The sequence below is a fragment of the Emys orbicularis genome, chromosome 9 (assembly GCF_028017835.1).
Source record: "Emys orbicularis isolate rEmyOrb1 chromosome 9, rEmyOrb1.hap1, whole genome shotgun sequence".
Taxonomy (NCBI): Eukaryota; Metazoa; Chordata; order Testudines; family Emydidae; genus Emys; species Emys orbicularis.
Window position 1 is genome coordinate 15,432,629 of NC_088691.1, and position 17,991 is coordinate 15,450,619.

The 17,991-nt window shown below is 40.0% G+C and overlaps 1 protein-coding gene across 4 annotated transcripts in view; it reads right to left on the reverse strand.

Moving 5' to 3' along the window:
* Nucleotides 1-17,991, reverse strand: part of TENM1 (teneurin transmembrane protein 1) — a 385,653-nt gene that overhangs the window by 214,733 nt on the left and 152,929 nt on the right. For all 4 annotated transcript variants that reach the window (XM_065411098.1, XM_065411097.1, XM_065411096.1 and 1 more), the window contains one exon: nt 17,628-17,868. In XM_065411098.1, coding sequence (XP_065267170.1) covers nt 17,628-17,868 — 241 coding nt within the window. The remainder of the gene's footprint in view (nt 1-17,627; nt 17,869-17,991) is intronic.

Consider the following 17,991-nt stretch of genomic DNA (forward strand, 5'->3'; position numbering starts at 1 on the left):
TATTGAGTAGCATTTACTCATGCAAGTCTTCAGTGGGATTACTCACATGCATAGGCACTGTTTAACATGAATAAGGGTTACAGAATTTGGTGCTTACATATGAGCATCTCATGTTACTTTTCTGCTCAGCCTATTCGCACACATTTCGGATTTCTTTATTATGCACTGACATTTCACAATATGTTCTGCATATAATTTCATAACAAATATTTTGAGTTTGGCCTTTATGCACCACCTTTCTTAATAGATAGTAATTCTCTGAATATATTGAATACAATAAGATACTGATTTGTGTAGATTAAAGAATGTTGTATATCACCTAAAGAGAATTTATCCATATTTCTACGGTTTACATTGCATAGAAAACAGCACATACATTTTAGGACTTAACACTTTGCTAGTTACGTCAGAGAAAAATCAAATAGCTCCATTCCTACATTTCGTATACTATTTTTAATGGTCTGTTTAGGGATTTCAAGTTTAAATTAAGACTTAGCTTTTTATCAAGGGTCTCATCCAAGGCCCACTGAAGTCAATGAAAAGATTTCATCTGGCTTTGGATTGGATCCCTCAGCAATATATCAGGAAATTTGTTCTGGTCTAGAGTAGGAGCCTTACTTATGAGATCCTGCATTTGCCTACATAGGCATCACACCACTGCAGTCTCTGTGTACCAATAACATTACATAAGACATCAAACCACCTGTAGGACTATATTCTTCTCCCTTCCTCATATTAGACTGTGCATAATTATTTTGGGTGGAATATTTCTTTCACTTATCTTTAGGGTAATGATGCCAGGCCATTCTTTTAGGTTGTTATGGTGAAAAGGCTTTTGCAAAGATGTGGGTCTTACTTTTCGCTTGGTAGGTGGCAAGATACGTGGTCATCCTGATTTCTGGTGGAAGGGAATTCCACAGCCGAGGGCCAGCAAAACTCCCACTCACTTCTATGGGAGCAGGATCGGGACCACAATGTGAAATAAGGAAAAAGGATATAATAAATTCTTGTTTGTTTTCCCAAGTCAATATTTCTTTAATTGGTTTACAATTTTTGGACACAATGAGACGAAATTGTTATTTCCTTTAAAAATGGAGACCTATTGGATTTTTGAGAGTTAACGTAAATGGTCTAAGATATGCAATATTGATTGTGCTATATGGTAGTTCAAAAAGATCAGAGGAAAAGGCAAGGAAATGCTGAACTGAAAGCTATTATTAAGGCTGTAATGGTCTAGTAATCAATAGCCAGCATAATTTCATTCTCTTATAAAAGGATTTTAAAATGTTCGTCCATAGCTTGATGGTAAAATATTTCAATGTACAGAATATATTTTGTATTAATACAAGAACAGTATTTGAATTAAAGTACATTTGAGCTAAATTCAACTCACATCCCTTAAGATAGATAGAGGTCTATATTTGCAGTTAGGAGAGTTTATGTATCTCTAGTTTATTATTATACAACTAAGATTAGAATATAATGCTACCTTAAAAGTGATCTACCAATGATGTACTATCAAGAAAATGTTATAAATTGTAACAGTTTATGGCTTCCATTTTTGGGGGAGTATAATGAGTGCATAAACACGTTTTCATATTATCTGAAAAACAGCGGAAGCATAAAGACAAATTTGCAATGCTAGACCGTATCTATGGTCTAATAAACTTAGATGATTACTCATCTGTCTAAGTACACTGCTTCCCCCAAAGGACTTTAGGACATACTAAAATGTTTCTATCAATTCTATAAAATTGGGCTCTATGTACAGAGAAAAATGTTAACAACTGTAGTTCAAGGCTTTATATGTAAATACAGCTTGGTATGTATCACCTTCTAATAGTAAAGGCAAGAAATTTTTAAGACTCAGAATGTAAGGAAATTGAGAAAAATTATAAGCATGACTGATGGAACCATCTGATAGTAAATAGGAAAGTTTTAAATGGTCATGCAAAAGTGTAAAAAAACCCTGTAAAACAGAGATAATGTTCTCTCACTCAAAAATGCAATATAAGACATAATCTGTTTGTAAGATATAAATCATTTAATAATATTACACGGATAATTCCAAGAAACAAAGGAAGATAGTCACTGCTCAGTAATTATTTCACTGTATAAAACATGAACTCGGAAAACTTTTTTCCCTTGTAGCAAATAAAACAATTTCCTGTGGCCCATCTAACTTTTCTTGCACTCAACTAAAATTTCTCAGCCTCAGGTTCAAATCACAGAGGAACTGCACATAAATCCAGGAGGGTGAAGCTCAAACAAAAATGCACTGTAAGTTAATGAAAAATGATAAGCAGTTAATGGGATTTACCCATCTATTTATTATGATGTTCTTTTACATGCTTTGGGGGAGCATACCTGCAGAAGCAGCCTAAGTCCTGTACAACCTCTATATGTTGCTGTACCTGATGTACAAATGTGACTGCTAGGCAAAGCCCAATGCTTGAATCCCTTTCCTGGTCCCATCTGACTCTTGTGCCAGTGGCCCACAACAGACAGAATTTTGTAACTGTCAATCCCTGCCCTGAAATGTACACTTTTACTCTACCTCTTGAATGTATGCTTCATTTAAGGAGTCACTAGGCTTCATAAATGTGGTGGGGAGATTTGCCACAGCATGGGGGGTGATGCTCATAGGCAAGAGGTGGGTATTGGAATGTTGTGAGTATACAGAGATGAATGGGGTATGTGGATATAAGTGAGGAGGGAGCTGGGTATTCCAGGTATTATTTCTTATAGAGGCTTGCAAAACCTAAGACTGGCCCCGATATCCATAATTCATTTCAGGAGACCATAATGAAGGACATTCCTTTCCTTAAAATGATATTCTTTATGATATTGGAAGAGACATTGGGTAGGAGTTCTGTTTTAAAGGTTGTCTCTTATGGGATATAGTAGAAATTTTCAGATGAATGAAAATATTCCTCGTATTATTTTAGAGATGACTGTTTGAATCTAGATCTGAATTAGGTTGAGGTTAGGGATCAGGGTCTGGATGTGTGGAAAATCAAGGGTAGGATTTGGTGTCTGATTTGACATTGCCAATAATCTGGCAAACTCTTGAGAGGTTTTAATACCCTTCTGGTTTTGAATCTGAACCAATGTCAAAGACAGTTAGGGAAAGGCTACATTTATGCAATTGCAACACTAAAGAAGCAAACATATTTATATGGATATTAAAATCAGATACACATAAATATATATGATTATCTCCCTCTTCTACTAATTTTATATGTTACTCTTCTTAGCTCTTTGGGATAGGACCATGTCTGTCCCTAAGCTTTACACAATGAGGCCCTGATCAACATTTTGCATGCAACTTTCACTTCATGCTCTTGAAACAAAAATACCAGTGAAAATTCAAAACAATTAAAGCAAACAATAGTATCATATTATATTTTGACAATGTTTTTGGAGACCCACACAGAGTAATTCAATAATAATTACCCTTAAGAGAGTAATAAAATACTGCTAGAGTAACCAGGTTAACAACACATAACTCCCCCTTTTTTATATCTAACCTGCTGAGAAAGTTTCTTTCTGACCTTGTTTTCCCAGCAAATGCCCCGGGATTCAGTAAAGGACATTGAATCACTTAAAGATGTAAACAGTGGGGCTGGCAGTTAGCTACTTACCCTGAGTCCTAGGTTGAAATCTCCAGGTTTGAAAGTCTCTATGTTCATTTGTCTATTTAATACATTCTCTCTCTCATTTCCATTAAAATGACTAATTTTTGTAAGAGAAAAACACACGGTAAAGGACAGAGTTGAAAACATTCCACTGGTAAAGCTGGAGAAAATAGGAATGCAAAAGAGACATCTTGCACTACAATGTCCAAAGATTAGTCTGTGTTGCACATATGAAATATAAAAGTCAAGCACATAATTAAATGGGCACACAACTGCACTCGCACATACTTTCAATAGCAAAACAAACTACTGAAAAAGCACAGGACCAGATGCTACCCTGAATTATATCCATTGCAGCATTGTTCCCCATTCTGTCTTATGCACAAATACTGCTGGAGCAAGAATGCATATGGATGAAGGGGAAGGGAACAAGTGGTCATGCAAAGTTTTCTCTAATTTGTCACTTAATCTGATATTATTTTTACATACACAAGTGAGATAATTTTGAAATGTCCATGATGCAATTGTATAATCTGTTAGGAACATACAAAATATGCATGCAAAACATAGGCATTTCAAATTGGACTGGTCTCTTAAATTGCTCTTATAAAAATGTTTCCTTTTATATTTATCTTTACTTTACATATTCTTTGAAAATTTAGCCCCGTAAGCTTGTGGATATGCTAGGATATGTAAATAGTCTTCTGTGTTACCCATTTATCGCTGTATTATAAAATATAACAAAGAGCAATGTGCTTCTGATTCATGTGTTTGAATTTCTGACAGCCTATGGAAGCTTTTTCTGTTAACCTTGTGACCGCACCTCAAGACTCTGACACAGAAATCTGGGACAACAATTATATAAATGCAGGACAAAGAGCCAATATCAATCAAGAATAGGCTCTAATAAGGGCAGTGTCAGAAATACAATATTAAGTCAAAGTCTAATTTATAGCCTTCATTGGCCATATAGTGAAGAAGCAGCCAAAAAAAAAAGCCACATAGGAGACAGTTGAAGTCAGTCTTGAAAATATCAGTGTGTGTTTTATTATAATGGTATTTGGCAATATATTACTACTGTTAAAGCAGCTTATGTGTTTCTATTCTAAAATGATTTTCTGTGGTTTATACATTACATTCATCATAATATTGGCAGGTCGCAGTGTAATGGATGGTTTAAGAAAGAATCCAGTGGGAGTTCCCAGTAACCCTATGGGCTGCTTGGCACAGGCCCCAAGCACAGCACTACATGGTGAGGGGGTATGCCCCCATGTGTCACATACCCTGTGGCTTCCCATATCTCATCTCTCCTACCTCCTGTGTGGAAGAGAGGAATGGGCTGGGACTTGGGTTTCCAGCCAGGGTCCCTGGGTTGGCCTGATAGTACAGAGGGGGCATTGTCTTCATACCGACCCTCAGGTTTGTAGAACCCAGAGCCATTGCTGCCCAGTTGAAATCTACACTGGAAAGCCCTGAAGGTGGTCTGGTAAGTGATTCCCCATTGGTTAAAAGTTTTAATAAAGTTTCAGCCTCCAAATTCAACCATACTATGATGTATGTGTCTCATTGTTTCCATATCTGCATTAGTTTGATGTTTTGATCATGCCAAAATGTAAGAATCTAAAGTTTGCTGCCCACAAATGTAGTTTAAATAAGCAGAGTTGAGGCAAGGGCCACTTTGAAAATGTTGCATACTGTATCTATATATTGAGTAAAACTATTGTAACATTTTAGCAGGGTGTGAAGATTTTCAATTTAGTAAGGCCTTTGTGTTATGCTTCTAATTGAGTATATTGTAATGCTTATACTGTAGTTAGATTGATCAATAACTGGTAAGCAGTGGGAAAATCATATCTATCTAGAAGCTGGAATTTCAATTTTTTCATATTCCATGTTTTTAATCTTCACCTCTAGAGAGATTAATTTATTCCTTTGGAATAAATTGGAATATGACCAAGAGGCTGCTAGACAGCTCTCTAACACCACATTCTACAGGCCATTATCCTCTGATCTCACTGAGGATTACCTAAAGAAACTACACCATCTGTTAAAAAAACTCCCTGACAAAGCACAGAAACAAATCTGTACAGACACATGCCTAGAACCCCGACCAGGGACATTCTATTTGCTACCCAAGATCCATAAACCTGGAAATCCTGGACGCCCCATCATCTCAGGCATTGGCACCCTAACATCAGGCTTGTCTGGTTATGTGGACTCTCTCCTCAGACCCTACGCTACCAGCACTCCTAGCTATCTTCGAGACACCACTGACTTCCTGAGGAAACTACAATCCATCAGTGATCTTCCAGAAAACACCATCCTGGCCACTATGGACGTAGAAGCCCTCTACACCAATATTCCACACAAAGATGGACTACAAGCTATCAGGAACAGTATCCCCGATAATGTCACAGCTAACCTGGTGGCTGAACTCTGTGACTTTGTCCTCACCCACAACTATTTCACATTTGGGGACAATATATACCTTCAAGTCAGCGGCACTGCTATGGGTACCCGCATGGCCCCACAGTATGCCAACATTTTTATGGCTGACTTAGAACAACGCTTCCTTAGCTCTCGTCCCCTAACGCCCCTACTCTACTTGCGCTACATTGATGACATCTTCATCATCTGGACCCATGGAAAAGAAGCCCTTGAGAAATTCCACCATGATTTCAATAATTTCCATCCCACCATCAACCTCAGCCTAGATCAATCCACACAAGCGGTCCATTTCCTGGACACTACTGTGCTAATAAGCGATGGTCACATAAATACCACCCTATACCGGAAACCTACTGACCGCTACACTTACCTACATGCCTCTAGCTTCCATCCAGGACACACCACACGATCCATTGTCTACAGCCAAGCTCTAAGATATAACCGCATTTGCTCCAATCCCTCAGATAGAGACAAGCACCTACAAGATCTCTATCAAGCATTCTTAAAACTACAATACCCACCTGCTGAAGTGAAAAAACAGATTGACAGAGCCAGACGAGTACCCAGAAGTCACCTCCTACAAGACAGGGCCAACAAAGAAAATAACAGAACACCACTAGCTGTCACCTTCAGCCCCCAACTAAAACCTCTCCAGCGCATCATCAGAGATCTACAACCTATCCTGAAAGATGATCCTTTACTCTCACAGATCTTGGGAGACAGACCTGTCCTCGCTTACAGACAACCCCCCAACCTAAAGCAAATACTCACCAGCAACCACACATCACTGAACAAAAACACTGACCCAGGAACCTATCCTTGTAACAAAGCCCGATGCCAACTCTGTCTACATATCTATTCAAGTGACATCATCATAGGGCCTAATCACATCAGCCATACCATCAGGGGCTCGTTCACCTGCACATCTACCAATGTGATATATGCCATCATGTGCCAGCAATGCCCCTCTGCCATGTACATTGGCCAAACCGGACAGTCTCTACGCAAAAGAATTAATGGACACAAATCTGACATCAGGAATCATAATACTCAAAAACCAGTGGGAGAACACTTTAACCTGTCTGGCCATTCTATGACAGACCTGCGGGTGGCTATCTTAAAACAGAAAAACTTCAAAAACAGACTCCAACGAGAGACTGCTGAGCTGGAATTGATATGCAAACTAGACACAATCAACACAGGATTAAATAAAGACTGGGAATGGCTGAGCCATTACAAACATTGAATCTATCTCCCCTTGTAAGTATTTTCACACTTGCTTCTTATCAAACTGTCTGTAGTGAGCCATCTTGATTATCACTTCAAAAGATTTTTTTCTCTTACTTAATTGGCCTCTCAGAGTTGGTAAGACAACTCCCACCTGTTCATGCTCTCTGTATGTGTGTATATATATATCTCCTCAATATATGTTTCACTCTATATGCATCCGAAGAAGTGGGTTGTAGCCCACGAAAGCTTATGCTCTAATAAATTTGTTAGTCTCTAAGGTGCCACAAGTACTCCTGTTCTTCTTGATAACTTAGGCCTTGTCTACACTGGCAAGTTACTGCGCAGTAAAGCAGCTTTCTGCGGTGTAACTCCGGAGCTGTACACACTGCCAAGCCACTTAGTGCACAGAAACTCCTCAGTTGCAGCATTGCAAAAAATTCACCTTGACGAGAGTCATAAGCCTTAAAGCGCAGAGGCTCCAGCGCTGTATTGGCAGTGTAAACACATTACAGTGCAGAAAGCAATCAACTGGCCTTCGGAAATGTCCCATAATCCCTCAAGTGGCCGCTCTGCTCATTGTTTTGAACTCGGCTGCCCTGGAGACATGCGCCCCTCCCCTTTCAAATCTCCGTTTCTGACAGCCCTTGTATGCTGTGCGGATGTGCTTTGGGACACAAAGCAAAGCATTAATGTGGAATGCTCGTGCTGTTGAACACAGAGGCAGCGTGTGTGTGTGTGTGTGTGTGTGTGTGTGTGTGTGTGTGTGTGTGTGTGTGTGTGAGAGAGAGAGAGAGAGAGAGAGAGAGAGAGCTGTGCAGAGAGCTGGGGAGGGAGGGCTGATGTCCGGGTTTCCCTCTCCCCCTCCCTCAGGACTGGTTGCTTCCTGCCGCTGTCTGAATTTACAAGACAGCATGCTGACACACTCTCTGTCCCCCCAAACACACTGTCTTTCCCCCCGCCCCCATACACACACACACTCCCTGTCACACACTCTGCCGCCTCCCCCCCCTTCAATTGAAAAGCAGTTGGCAATGTAGTAGGATACCCATGGAACAATGGGATTGGGAAACCTGTGTAAGGGGACTGTTGCCCCCTTACTAACATTCAGGGGGGGTGTTTTGGTTGGCTAGCTCCCAGCACTAAAAGGGGAAGGGTCGATGGCAAATCAGGAGCCTGAGACTGACAGTCCCCAGGAACAATGGGGAGAGGCCAATGCTCCAGATCAGCCTGATTGACAGGGCGGGCAGGCTAATCAGAGGGTCAGGAGGCGAGGGAGGTCCCGTCCTCCTTGTGAGCTGGAATTGCCTGGGTCAGACTGAGTGGGGCCGAGCTAAGGAGAAAGCAGGGGCCCAAGCTGAGCTGGAGAGCAGAACCGTGCCAGATCCAGAGGGGCCAGAGGCGCAGCCACAGAGCCAGAGACAAAGCCCAGGGAGAGCAGATCCTGAGCTGGGAGCAGAGCTGCAGCCCCAAAGCCAGAGCACAGCCAGGAGAGAGCAGGGGCCTGAGCTAAGTTGCTGGGAGCAGAGCTGCAGCCCCAAAGCCAGAGCACAGCCAGGAGAGAGCAGGGGCCTGAGCTAAGTTGCTGGGAGCAGAGCTGCAGCCCCAAAGCCAGAGTTACAGAAGCAGCCTGCAGAGCAGACCTGCCCTGGGAGGAGAGCTGCAGCAACCAGAGCCAGAGGGGCCAGAGAAGCAGCCCAGGGAGCTGGAGGCAGAGCAGCAGCAGCAGCCGTGCTGAGGCAGAGTGGAGCTGGAGCTGGGGCTGGAGCAGTCCGGAGCTGGGTGCGGTGAGCAGCTGGGGAGAGTGAGGGGGACCCTGGCAGTGGGCCCAGCGCAGGGAGATACCTCAGCCAAGAGGCCTTGCAGGCCAGACTTGGAGGGGGATCGTAACCCTGACAGGGCGGGGGCGACGCTGGGAAGAAGGGTCCTGCCACCTAGAGCCTGAGAGCGTGTGGCCACCGCCAGAACAAGTGTCCAACCCACAGCGTCCCTGCAGCACAGCCAGGGCCTGAGAAGGAGGCCCGGGACCTACAAGGAACAGACTGTGAACTGCCCTGACGTTCCAGAGACACTGCTTGTGATATTCCCTGCCTCAGAGCAGGGTGATGTGTTTCCTTTAACCTTTTCCATTTTTCCTTATTCTTTTTTAAAAGTAATTGTTAATTAAATAACTTGTATTTGCTTTAAATTGTATAAAATGATCAGTGGGTCAGGGAGGTGCCCAGTGCAAAGAGAGTACCCCGGAGTGGGGACACCCTAGCCCCTGTCCTAGGTGACCACAGCAGGGTTGGGGGTCAAGCCCCCCAGGAATCCTGGGCCCAGCCTTGTCGGGGTTTACGAGGACTCTGCCAGACAGGAGAGTGGAAGGGGAGTCCTCAAGGGCAGGGAGGCCTCTGGGTAAAGGAAGTGGGAGCGAGGACTCGGATCCTTTCGTTAGCCCACTTCACCGGGGTAGTGCAGAAGCCAGGACAGTTCCCCACAATAGCGGGACCATTCCCCCGCTTACACCTGCATCATGTGACACTGTGCCTGCCCCACGAGGCATTGCAAACCCTTCCCAAAGCACCCTGCAGCCAGTTGCACAGTGGGATAGCTACCACAATGCATGGCTCTCTTTGCTGTTGCAAGAGCTGCTAATGTGGATGTGCTCCACCATCACAAGGAGCACAGTGTGGACACGCAACAGTGGTTTAATTCCAGTGATTTAATAAAAGTGGTATAACTTGTTGTGCAGAAACTTGCCAGTGTAGACATACTCTAAGTCACCCTCTTTTCACCACTTGATTTAAGCCCTGATCTAACCCTCACACTGAAGTCAATGGCAGTCTCTCTATTGACTTCAACAAGAGTTGGAATAGGCCATTAAAATCTCTGCCTCATAAGCTATACAACTGTTGTAGTTCAGTTTGTAAATAAATGAAAATCGTAACAGTTTATCTTACTTAGAATCCACTAATACTTGAGAGGGGCCAGGTCCAAAATACTCCTAGATATGTCCCCAAATATCTACATACTCAAAAGTTACAGCCAACAGCCATGCTGCAATGTAACTGTTGCAAATATCACTTTCAGATAACTATGCTTGCAAGGGATACACCCCAGCATGTAGCTAAATAGTATTTTACTTTCCAAATATTTCAAGGGGCTACATATTTTCTGGGAATGATTCCAAAACATCCTACTGCCCCAAGCTATATCAAACAGTGTAGATATAGGAAATTTTCCCTATCTATACTATGAACCTCTATATGTGATGCTTCTGTTCTCCAAGCCAATTCAAACCCTCTGCATTTAATCTGGCATCACTCTTTTTCCTTCTAAAATAACATTCATTTTGTTTGTTTCTAGTTTAGCAAATGAGCTTTATGGAAGGCTGCCAGGCCTACTGGGCCACTAGCTATTATACAAAAACTGAATATTTTTACCCTGGTTCCTGACTTTATATGCATTACATTAAATGAATTAATGAGGGGACAGAACCTAGAATATGATGTTAGATTCAGACAGGATTAAAATACCTATACATCCAAAATATTTATCACGGTATTCCAGTGGAGCTGCAACTTGACCCTCTCCCAAAGAAAAAATGCTGTGGGGTATATGAACAATTTAAAATGTTTTCATCCATAGTGACTGGATTCTAAATTATTCAAGAGAAGAAGGAACCTCAAGTGCCATAGCGGGAGACATTAAAATTGTATCTCATTGTAGATGACAAATGTTTATATTTTTATTTCCATAATACAAGGTTTGTTCCTGCATTGCTAAATTGAGGATTGTATTTAAAGCCATTTTATTTTAAGTTCAGGGTCAAATTTTCAGCCTCATTTTTTTTAACAATTCAGAAATTTGAATTGTTCAGATCCTATCTTCTGCACAGTGACAATATATGGGACTTTCAGAATGAGTTTCTAACCCTTGTCATGACTTTTCTTTTAAATATGATCTCTAGGGAGGTTAGATTTATTGTTTAATTAGATAGAAAATGACAAAATACAAGAGACATGTCACAGTAACAGATATTGAACAATGTGGTTTAAAAGAAAGCTCATAAGAAATGAAATCACTCTACATTTATTTTCAGAATAATAAAGAGTAAGTTAAAATTAACTCAAGAGTAGGCTTCTTTTACAAATAATTTATTAACTAAGGATATTGTCTAGATAGTAATTGTTTCCCTATCTGCTGATTCATGAGTACTCTACACTCTACAGCTCCCATATAGGCTGCTCCACATACCCTGGAGAAGACTCTGTGATTTTTATTTTCACTTTATGCAACCATCCAAACCTGTTCCTTTACTTACAGGGTCAGTGGTGGTTCCACCCAATAAGACTCATAGCAACACTGATGGAGAACTCAGTCAACAGTGGATTCCCTAGTGTTCGAAAGAAGTGGTTCTACCCTGTCTGCATGACAGCCAGTCAGCCACAGAAGAGTTTTTAAAATTGTTACTATCTTGGCTGAACTCAATAACAGAACTCAGGCAAACAGCAGTAATGGGACTTCAACAAACTAGATTCTTTCCTCCTGGAGCAACAATCAGTGTAGACTGGGGAGATGACAAAAGCAACTCTTATTTTGGGACTATCTCACTGGCTATCAGGGGCAGGATCCATACCCTGCTCACATCCAGTGATCAAGGATAAAAAGGCACACTAGATTTTCATCTCCCCAACAATTCTGCAACTTTCAAGCACGGAGCAGAGATTTCTTGATTTCAGCCTTGAACACTAGTCCAGCTTAACCTGGCCACCAAGACCACAGACAGCTTTCTGGGGTTTAGAAGGCCACATTCGTGCTCCTCTGATCAGGGAAAATTCTGTTTGTTTATATATATACTTAAATAAGAAGGTGGCAGTATAATCATAATTGAAAAACATCCTGGTAAGTGATAGTCATAAGTTTTCCAGCATAACTAGACTACATCATAAACAAGATGGTATCCTTAGAAAAAACAGAAATGTATGGATCCTACAATGTTTCTGAGCATTGGTTCTATCTATTATGAACATTATAGAGATGGGGCTTGACTACATTGTCAGTTAGAGCACAGCAAGTTAGAGTGTAAATCTACAGTGCACTAGCTTGCAGCACACTAAGTCACCATGTGGACCTTGCTTGAAAACTTTTAGTGCACAGTAGCAGAGTCCACATGGTGACTTAGTGCATGGCAGACCAGTTCGCTGCAGATTCACACCCTAGCTGCCATGCACTAGGTCTCTCCATGTAGACAAGCATTAGAGCCTAACACAGAATCATAGAAGATTAGGGATGGAAGAGACCTCAGGAGGTCATCAGACCTCTGCTCAAAGAATCCCCACATTTGGAGAGTTTAGAACCAAATCCAAACTTTAGTGCTTAGATGTATTACTAATTAGACAATAGCTAAAAATCACAGGTGACTTGAACCCCAAGTGCCTCCCCTATTTTCCTAACATTTTTAAGTTACGTATATGAATTAATGATAACTGAATCTCAGGTTCATGGCCTGATACCTCAATGCCCTCTTTAGAGGGGTTATTACCAGGATGCCAAGGCTACTAAAATGAAGTTTTCTTTGCCACAGTACCTTCGGCATAGACAGTACACTGAAGTTGATTTCAGTCCACTCAGCATCTTATTGCTAACGTGCTAAATGGGTTAGAGGAACTAGAATGAAAGTTAATAAAAAATGAACGAATAAGCAAACATGTAAAACACTTTAGTGCAAAATACAGAAATGAAAATAAACACTTTGGGGGGAAATTAAAGTTAAAAAAGGTTTGTTGCTTTTAACAGCAAATTAATGAAAGTTATTGTGAATCTAGTCTCTTGGAAAACAAGTGCAAAGTTGTACTCAAAATAAGCACATTCAAAGCTTGATCTGACTTATCCATGAAAAGGGCACCATAGCATAACACAAAAAGGACTAAGATTAGTATTACAGTTAGAAACAACATTTTAAAATGCCATTTTTCCATCTTACATTGGAGCTGACTGAAATAAAGGCATAGTGAAGTACAAGGAAAACACAGCAAGAAGTGGAATACATACAATAATATTGATATAAGAGGGCACAGAAGAGAGGGGAAATATGCTTTACTGCATTGTCTGAGTTTAAAATGTACCCTATAAAAAGCAGTAAGCCACATTCAGATGGGGATGTCAAAATTAATGACAATATATGGCACTGTAAATCAGAAGATTTGAAAGATTAGAGCAAAGTATCTATCAATCCTGAAAAACATAATTATTTTAGAGGGAAGGAAGGGAATAGGCAATAGATTGTGCTTACTTTATCCTGGGGGAGAAAAATCAATTATGTAAGAGGCCAATAATATTATGCTGCTAAAAAAGAGAATTAATGGTACCTGTGTTTTATGTTATGCGAGATCTTTGCAGTCTTTTGTTGAAAATATTTACAAATTATGATCTATGTGTTGCAATGAAATTAATGCATGTTCATAAGTCATTTTAATAGTAAATAAGTTGTTCTCAGTACTGTATGTGAACACATATTATGCAATTGTATATATGCACATATATCACTTTCTTGGATGGATATAACTCAGTCAATTGGCAGTCCAACCTGCTGGACCCTTTGCAGATTCACTTTTCCTTCTATTTCTTTGTCAACAGCTTCTCTCATACCTCCTCCACTAACATGTCCTATATGTACTTGACTTTTTTTTTTCTTTTGAGTTTATTTTAATCCAAAATGGTTCATGGTTGGGGAAAATATTTCCCTATCACATTAATTAATACAGGAGAAGGGATGGTCCTGTTATTAAGGTATGGGACCTGGTGGATCTGAACTCCATTTCTGGCTCTGCCAAATACTTCTTGTGTGAACTTGGGCAAGTCACTTCACCTGTCTGTGCCTCAATCTATCCATCCAGGAAACTGAGATGACAACTCATCCCTGCATGGCGATGTAGTGAGGATTAATTCATTTATATTTGTCCTTAGTCAGAAGCAAGTATTAGTAAAATTTCTGTTTTGCCTTGTTATATAAGATATAATAAATACAATGTGTTACAATAGAGAAACAGTTCTAAAATATACTGTTTCATTACCCACTCTTTTAGGTCTGACCTTTTCAATTCAATCTAGATCTTCAAAGTCTAATTACATAAGAGCATGTTTCTAATCTCAATATGGTAAATATATTTTTAGAATTATGGAATTTTCCTTCATGTAAATGTGAAATATTACATATCTGCCACCATGGGTAGGCTGAGAAGCTTGCTCTATTTCTGATTATCTGTAGTAAACAGGATTTATAGGCCACATGATTAGTTCTCGGAAGTCTTTTCCTGTACGAAAAAAATCTCTAAATCTATGTGGCTATAGCTAGATTGTGCAAACCCTGGTGAGGTTTAAGGATTAACATGAGATTTTATTGGATGTAAGTACTGAACATGTGCATTCTGATTTTTCTCCAGTTATTAAGTTAGGGCATAAATTAATGTCTCTAAATCTACTCTTCAATTGCAAATGTTCTAAAAAAATCTGCTTATGCATATTAGGTAGATTTGAGTACTATTATACAAGAAAGATTTAGCACTGAAATACAGCTGCCATTGCCATATTTTTTGTATTTTCTAAGACTATTTTTAATTGTAGTGTGTGGGGGGGGGGGGGGAGAGAACCTGGAGATTTAACCATTTCATTTTCTTGTCCCATCTGATACCCCATGGGGAAGGGGGAAAAGCATCTCTTTTCTCTAAGGCTGTGTTGTGTGATCTAGGCCTTTTTTGACTGGTGTCCACAGAGCTATAACTTACAACTTCATTCATGGACATATTTTTGTCCCCAAATAATTCCAGATTAATCCCAAAAAACAGCTGTGCAGCCACCAAGAGGTTCCTCAGAGGTTGCAGACTCAGAAGACACTGGAAATCAACAAAGACAGCCACTACCAACACCTTGGGCTGCAAGTGTTGAATGTGGAAAGCTCCCAGGCTCTGCCACTCAAGGAAAAGGAGTCCACAGGTTGTTCTCCATCATGAATCTCCAATACAGAGCATGGCATTGTCATCAAGTAACCAATCAATCACTTACACTTAGACTGTATAGTACCATTGATGAGAATATTTCATAGCCAATTTAAGTCTGTAAAATTAATGAAAATCACGGAAAATGACGGCAGTTGAAAAGGGAGCACAGTTAAATTACCAAAGATCTGCCCCCAAATAGGGAAGTCTGGAGAGGAAACAATGAGGAAACAATGAGGAAATTATGATGTAGGAAGGTTACATGAAACCTGATCAGTGCCTGTTGAAGTCAATGGAAGAGTTCCCATTGTGTTTGTGAGGCACTGGATCAGGCCAATAAGCAATATAATATCAGTGAAATATTAGTTAAACACCAGTCTTTGTGTCCTAGAAACCACTGGAGATCTTTCATCCTGAAAATAATGTAATCAGAAATTCTGATCCCAACCATCTATTGTATTTTGAATTTTTAAAAATTATTATCTACACAGTTATGTAATCAGATTGGAAAGTTACTGGTACATGTTCTGAGTACTTGAAATATACATATTTTGGAGGTATGTGCTCCAATTATTTTCTGCAGTTTTTCCTTGACTTATTACTCTTGAATTATTTCAGAGTAAACCAAATATGCTTTTTCTGGCCTCAGCTTTTATATAAAACCCTATATTACGAAATTCTGCTAAGGACTTCACATATAATTTAAAGATGATATCTTGCCTGGTTATAGAAGGTATGTGGGTGAAATCTGGGCAAACGTGGTTAAATGTAAAATTCAAATGGAGGCATCAGAAAAATATCACGGGGACCATATTATGTATTAATTTTAAAAGAGTCATTTTCTGACCAAAAATGTAAGTTGTGCATTCATCTGATGAGTTGACATACCCCTTAATTCCTTGCCTGGCATTCATTTTTCAAGCAAATAACATACCGAAGTCTTAACTCAGAAAGTAATAATGATGAAAATTAAATCAGCCCCTCTGTTCATTTCAAATTCACACCCTTTCAGAAGGGAGTAACTTATTCAAAGTGACACTGGTATATTGTAGCAGCCAAATTATATAAAGAAGTATGTTGCATATTTTGTTCTGAGTCAAGCCAAAACAATTTCATCTCATTGCAAGACCACCAAATTTTTCCCTCGGATAATAGTTAAATAATTGCACATGTATGTTTGAAAGGAAAATGCTTTTGTGAAAGTACCCGTTACATTAAATAGTGAGTGTTAGATTTGTGTGAAATTCTTCAATTTCACTACATGTGGGGAAAACGGAACACTTCTTAGTGTTTTGAACAAACCTGAAAACCAAATGGAAGCACCTGCCAAGACTACTCAGGTTCAGACCCACAATGTTCCATGTGGGGAAGGAGAAGCTTGTGCAAAACTCAGTAACTAAGTTACTCGAAAGGTCTGTAAGATGGCCCAAGTTTCAGGTTGATAACTAGACAGGACTTGAAAGGTTGGCACAGCTCTAATTAATGGCCATAAAATTAGCTATTCAGATTACAATAACAGATTTCAGCCAAAAAAGTCAAGGATAGCCATGCATTCACCTCAGGAGACAGAATTTGTCTCTCTACATTACAGATTCTTTCCGAATTGGAAATGTATTTTATTCAGATTATCATTTTGCAGACTATATTATTCAAGTAAATTATCCAAAGCTCAATCCTTGACTTCAATATTTGTTTTTTGAGGCAGTAAGGCTTTCATAATCAGGCCTCAGATCATCAACTGAATGTAATGTTGATTCTATAATCATTTCTGAAACCTCAAGCCATTTTGGCCTTCTTTTGCTTATACATATCTGAAGACATCCTGGATGTTTATGTACAATGATAATTTCTTGGAGATTGTTTCACACTTGGGGTTTATCAGGAGGCCAAAGACTGCAGACTGAATGCTTTCAGATCCTATGGAGTGCAGTGATTCCCTGAGGCATGGCCTCCATGCGGAGTTTCTTTGATGCTTCTAAGGCAAAATGCCTCCTTCCACACAAGATGGGGCTGCATAAGTGCACAGATGTGTGCATGCAAATCTACAACTAATAAGCACAGAATGCACACTTCTTGAACACATCTTTGGAGTTCAATTACCCCTCCCCACAACACTTTTCAAAATGTGCTTTTCTGAGCATTAATGATCTAGGTTAACTAATAACATGATGATGATAATAATGCATATGATACCATGGCTTCACATCAAAAAGTTTTGTGTGTCCTGAACTACAAAGCCATTCTTTCTCTCACTACTATTATTTTCTCATCTCATCCTCAGACCCACCCCCCTTTTTTAAAACTCTTAAGAATAGTAGACTCCGTTTATATATACCTTGTCTCCAGTGGTATATTACTATTCAAGACCCAGCTGTTATGCAGATGTACGGAATCTTGCGTACTGGTTGGAGGGGTTTGAGCAGCTGGACTGGGCTGACTGCGGGTGGTCATTGATCTTTTCTGGAGAGAATCTGCTGTTGGAGGTGGTTTTCTGCTGCAGGTGCATGCATGTGGTGGTGGTGGAGGGGGTGGGAGTGGTCTGAATGTGAACTGGTTACGTGGGCTGCCCGGTATATCTAAAAAAAAAAACCAGAAAGAAAAGACAAACAAATCCATAGAGTTACTATTTTAAACAGCAATCAGAAAAGCATGGTATTATATTTAACAGGATTACAGTATTGTGTAGTAGAGGTTAAATT